At 40.0% G+C, this 6,190-nt stretch overlaps 1 protein-coding gene across 1 annotated transcript; it reads left to right on the top strand.

The window, feature by feature from the left end:
- Positions 1-291: 291 nt before the first annotated feature.
- Positions 292-6,173, top strand: LOC117948267 (PRELI domain containing protein 3B-like). The gene is made up of 6 exons (XM_034877841.1): positions 292-480; positions 1,499-1,667; positions 1,996-2,085; positions 3,700-3,770; positions 4,016-4,118; positions 4,208-6,173. The coding sequence occupies exons 1-6, from the start codon at positions 449-451 to the stop codon at positions 4,322-4,324; spliced, it is 582 nt and encodes a 193-aa protein (XP_034733732.1). The 5' UTR covers positions 292-448; the 3' UTR covers positions 4,325-6,173.
- Positions 6,174-6,190: the final 17 nt, after the last annotated feature.

Below are 6,190 nucleotides of genomic sequence, written 5' to 3'. Positions count from 1 at the left end.
TTATAATGCACTCGGTTGATTGTAAATGTAAACCATACAATGTTTGATAAGTTAAAAAAGGTTAAAAAGACGTTGGGCGGAAATTGGACATGTAGCTAATAATATTATCTGCTTTTTAAAATTATTATTTGTTTGGATGCTTGACTTGGGTGATTTAGCGTTAATAATTAATAACGTTGTTGTAGTATGATGTCACTTAGTCCTGCATTTTTGCTATTTCACAGACCCACCTTTTGGTATCACTAGACTTTGAATTACTATTTGTAATTTGTGTAAAATATCTGGTACGTCCAGTATGTTCTGTATGTCAAAGTGCAGCACTTGTCTCTGCCACCAGGGGAGTGTCGTCCATTAAAGGTTTTCTCCTTCAGCTGCTCCTTCCTTCCTAACCACGGTCACGCTGTCATTAGGCACCCGGCTCCCGAGCCCTGACACAAAGCCTAACAAAATGAAGATCTGGACGTCAGAGCATATTTTCGAGTGAGTAGCGTTCTGTCCCTGATGATGTCTTACACACAGTTGTTTAGTAACTGGTTTCTTTTTGTGTGATACGTGTTTGTGGGTTTCCCGTAACGTCTGCTGGGGCGGAGCTGCTAACGTTAGCCTCCTTAGCTGATAAGGTTGCACATAAGTTAACGGTAACTTCAAACAAATACACTGTGGGTAAGTTATCCAGCCTGCTAGCTAACTGTTTGTGGTTTTTGTTAGTGACTATATTTAGTAAATGTGACCTCTATTCGCGTTATGTTTTGAAGTTCCTTCAACAAATGGCTATCTAGTTATCTAACTAAGCTAACGTTACACTTGTTGGTTTTGGTGCCCTAGAAGTCCTACACTGCTTTAGCTAGCTAGCTAGCTAGTTCTTTGCTGTTAGCCTCAAACTTATCGTTGACTATCCGATGCTGTTGCTCAGCCGTGTGCGTCCTATTAAAGCTTATTTAAACGTTGCAGCTACGAGTATTACAAGGGAAAGTGATTTATGTGGTTCCCATGTGTCTAGTCTTAATCGCTAGGACAAAATCTGCCGCTGAATATGTACCGCGATCATCATGAGCGCAAAGTTACATAACTATGACTGCAGAAGACAGACAATGCGATGAAAATACAAGGATCTGTCTATTGTTTGTTTGCCCATTTGAATGTAATACGCGTATAACAATGGTCGGAACATGTTTGTCCATTTCCAGAAGTTTCTACTTAAAATCCCTGATGTTAATGATGATGTAAGAGGATCAACACTGACAGAAGGGGGCGTTCATCCTCCTGTCAGTATGACAGTAGTTTAGTGATTCCTCCATTTTTATTCGGCACCAGTCTTTAATATTGAGAAATTTCAATTTAGTTTTTATTGGTGGGTTCAGAGTTAAGACATCACTATTTGTAATGTAATTGGAATATTTCAGATTTTTGCTAACATTGACAATCTTACAGGGCCTTGCCAGAGTGTTAACTGGGCTTAAGGAAGTTGCTCTTTCTAAGTTACTGTTGGTTTTAACAGCCATCCATGGGAGACAGTGACCAAGGCGGCAATGCAAAAGTACCCCAACCCCATGAACCCCGGTGTGTTTGGTGTGGATGTTCTGGACAGAAGCGTGGACACAGAGGGCCGGTTACACAGCACGCGACTGCTCAGCACTGAGTGGGGACTACCCTCTATGGCTAAGTCTGTAAGTTGGATGATGAGAGAACTGATTAAGCTGCAGGGATGCTTCAATTTTGATGATGGTCTGTGATCATCATGAAAGCGTTTGTGTTGACCTTCTCCGATTGCTGTCCCTCTCAAGCTAAATAAATTCAAAACACATGACTCAGTAGTTAAAATATGTAGGTATAAGAAAGTACATACAATACTTTTCATTCTTGTTCTGTGATCTATTAAGACTCAACATCAACACGGATGTTTATTTAAGAGTCATTACATCCCACTTTTTTAGGAAAAGTTTTGTGCTTGACTTATCTCAAACAACTTAATGTAAGGATTTCTTTCTCTTACAGATCATTGGGGTAACAAGAACGTGCACTTATGTTCAGGAACATTCAGTGGTGGACCCCAAAGAGAAGAGCTTTGAGCTAAAATCTACAAATGTAAGTAGTGTTGACAGGAAGCATTCTTAATACATACACCTTCCGTAAGAACTGCTGAAGTGATGCAAGGTGATACTCCATCTTATGTACAGTTGTATAAGTGCAAGTATTTAGTATAACAGAAAACAGATACACAGACAAAAACAGTAGTGTATTTATGTAAAAGGGTTTTCTTAAAGGATTTACTTTTAGGTTAGTGAGGCTGCTTATAAACCTTTCCATGCGTGCAGTAATTACACTGTAGCCGATATCATCGTCTGCGTTCAGCAGCAAAACGAACTGTAACGCTAGTTATAAACTTGACACAGGAAAACAGAACTAAACCATAAGCTTCTGACGTAATCACAATGAAGGTAAGCTGCTGTTTCTTGCTTACCTCTCCGGCAACACACTTACAAATGAAGCTGTCCGACAGCAGCACTGTTCACATTTTTAAGAACTTAAATAATATTTTCCGCGTTAATTATCAAAGACATGGACTCATTTTTATCATGTAGGGTTGGGTATCTGTGGACTTTTTTAGGTAGTGTTTCTAGTGGAGCTTTTAAATCTGGTAAAACAGTCCATGGATAAAGTCCTCTTATGCTGTAGTTGTTTCCCCAGTCAGCGACATCACCTGATTATCATGAAGTAGCCATTCACATACCAGCCTTCTGACTTTTTACTTCCGGATTGTTCTTAAAAGTTTGTTTGATGTCATGTTGTTTGTGACAATGTAATAGTTTGGTGAATTGCTTATTTAGAAATCCATTTACCTACACTACAAATTTCTATGACAAAAGTTTGACTTGTGGGCTTTCTTTACATACACGTGACCTGGGGGCCTCTGCTACTAAGCAGCATTTGGGGTTGGTGAGGTAACTTCAGGGTCAACCCTGGATTTTCTGTCTTTATGACGCTGTTTAACTTTTTACCGAGATAAACCTGTTAACTTTTACTGAAAAACGGATTATGTTTGAGACAACGCATCAACCCGCATAAAGTACTGCCTGACCAGTGAATTCTCTTCCTGCGTTTTTGCGTGTGTGTGTGTTCAAAATAATGCCCTTACTGAGACAACTTAGGACAGAAAGGGCATGAGCACCCCCCCCCCCCCCCCCCCCCCCATGCATGTAACTGCATCCAACACACTTCAATTTAGAGCAGTGCATGTTGCTACATTCCATTCTGCAGTCAGTGATATTACAAGACTGTTCATTTAAACATTAAACTGTGTCAGCTGGCTTTCATTTGCATTTGGCAACTGCAACTACTGGGTGGTGTGTTTAACTTCTTTGTGTTTGTCTAACATTATAGTTTTTCAAGATTAAAAATCCTTGTATTAATCCCACAATGAGGAAATTCACTTTGCTCTTAGCTCTTCTGCCAGTACCCTTCCCCTTTTTATGCGAACAGGCCAATGGCTCGATTAGAAAACCCTGGCTTGATTCACCACGTTGATAACCACCATCTTTTAGTGTGATCATGGATGTACAAGCAAGAGGCTCATTGTCTGGGGCTTTATGGCTCTGTTCTCACTGCAGCTGCTGTTACATTTACTGAAACGCCTGTAGACAATGGAAATATTTTAAGTCCGAGACAAAGACCGACGCACGCTTTATTTTGTCTACCCAGATCTCCTTCACTAACCTGGTATCTGTGGACGAGAAGTTGACGTACAAGCCACATCCACAGGATCCTGAGAAGTAAATGACTCCGATTTTCTTTTATAAACGTCAAATGTCACTTGTAATGTTTACTATGATTATTGTCAATATTTATTTTTTTCTGGTTTTGTCCTTAACGTGTATCGTTTCAAGTTTATTAACTGAAATGATCGATGGCTTTTGTCTTCAAAAATGTTTGGTAGTTTTATTTGGAAAATTATTAAATGTTTCAAACAGATTTAACATTGGATTAACTGAGACCTTTTGTATGACTGTGTGTTCAGAACGGTGCTGACACAAGAGGCTCTGATCAGTGTGAAAGGGATCAGTCTGAGCAGCTACCTCGAAGGTCTCATGGCCAAGACCATCTCTGTCAACGCCGGGAAGGTGAAGCTCTCGATTCCCCTTACTATGATCTTTTCCTAAACATGTTTGCTACGCATTGTTTCGAATGTTCTTCCATCTGTGTGTCTCAGGGTCGGGAGGCAATGGAGTGGGTTATCAGACGATTAAACACAGAGATCGAGGAGTTGGCGGCCACCGCTCGTGGTACTATACGTGCTCCGATGGCAGCCGCTGTTGCAGACAAATGATCCCGGCCTTCCCCCGCTGATTTCTCCACCGTAACAAACCGATGGACCTCTCAGACGTCCTCTCACCTTATCTGCCAGCAAACCCTGATAACCACAGCCCTATCCTTTGGCCCTATATTCGTTTGAATGTGTTCCCTCCTCGGTAGTCTACATCAACAAGTTTGCTGCAGGTAGTGGCGGGGAACGTTGAGCTGATGACAGTTTAAAAAAAGAAAAAAAAACTGGCTTGAATTTGATTGCACTTGAAGCTCATAAGACTCAATCTTGTGATGTTAAAGCTCTTTTTTTCTTTTTTTTCTTTTTTTTTAATATACACTGTGCCTTTACATCTCATTAATTTCTTCTTTCTCCCTTTCATCGTGAACTTTTCATCTCTTTTTGTTTCCATATCCTTGCAAGCAGGTTTGAAGTCTAAATCAGAATCCCAATATGAAGTCACTTTTCCACAAATCTTTTCTAGGATTAGCTAACCTTGATTTGTACAGCAGAACGGACTAAAATATTTATATTTAAAAAAAAAAAAAGAGAGAGAGAAGAAAATCGCCATGCCAACATGCTGCAACAAAGTTAGCGCTGCTTCAGTAGCCTTGTGATTTCAAAGCTCCAGCTTTCTAGTCTCCACTGCCCTGCGTCGGTTGGTTTTTGCCCCACCTGGACTTTCTTGCAGATGGATTTGCTGCGAGCTGCAGTGTGATTGGTTAGTAGTAAAAACTGGTGCAGCTCAGAAGAATCAGTTCAGGTGAAGTTGCAATACAGGAAAGCCAGTTTGTGTGTGTAGTTACACGGTGCTGTTGCAAATTGTATTTGTCCAAATTACATTAGACTGTGTTCCTTCTGGTGGGAGTCTACCAGCATGGTGGACTGGTCTTCAGATGTTCTGGTCTTCTGCTGGGTTCAAATGACTTGATTTCTTAAAGTCTCTTGCCTTTGTTAGTATTTTCTCAAACCATGTGCTGTAAAGTGAAGTGTTACAATATAATAATGTGCAAACATGAATATTAACTTATTTTCAGCATGTGTACATAAATACACTTAAAAGGCAGGAAGTCCTTACAGTGTCGCGCTGCAAAATAAGTGAGTACTGTGCAACATGTAGGCAGCTGACCAGCTTTTTGATGTGTTGTGAACGTTCACCAGTGTTACAGGAGGAGCTCCGCAGGGTTATGTTCAGAATCGGTGGGCCAACATAACGTTAAGATTAAAAAAAACTACAGATGTAATACCCCTAAACACTGATTATGAACAAATCCACTCTGTGTGCTCTATTTTCATACTGTCTAAAGATGGTTTTATTTATAGTATATTAGTGAACATTGACAAAGGCTGGTAAATTGACTTGAAAATCTGTTAGCTCATGGTATTTCTATGCTACATTTCCATAACTTTGTAACTCTTTGTTCTTCCCTTCTTCTTTCTTGACATTTGAATAAGAACCGGTCTGAAAACTGAAGTTTACATCAATAGGGTTTGGGTTACAGCGACAGCTTCTTTACAGCATCTGTTCATGGAGCTCAGCATCACGCGTCAGAAGATGCTCCATGATTGACTCCGTTAAATAGATCTCGTAGTCACACCTGCTTCATTTTAAAAGCTTTCTCCTAATTTAACTTCTGTTTAGCTAAATATCACTCCGTTTATGTTCGGTCTGCTGCCTAACCGATCCATCGGACAGTCCGTATCCTAATTGTCTCTTTTTATGACTGAAAAGTTGTGTTTTTCTATGGGGAACATTTTAGGAACAGGGGCTGTAAATAGTCTTAAATTAATATTTTGGTGGTTACATTCCAAGAATGTGAACATATAGCAGAATGAAAAGTTTCAAAATAAAGAGATGTCATTGTTTCATGAACTTGGTGGTTATGTTGT

This window comes from Etheostoma cragini, chromosome 7, assembly GCF_013103735.1.
Source record: "Etheostoma cragini isolate CJK2018 chromosome 7, CSU_Ecrag_1.0, whole genome shotgun sequence".
In the NCBI taxonomy this organism is placed as follows: Eukaryota; Metazoa; Chordata; class Actinopteri; order Perciformes; family Percidae; genus Etheostoma; species Etheostoma cragini.
The sequence above is the reverse complement of the archived record's forward strand: the minus strand, read 5'-3'. Positions and strand labels throughout refer to the sequence as shown.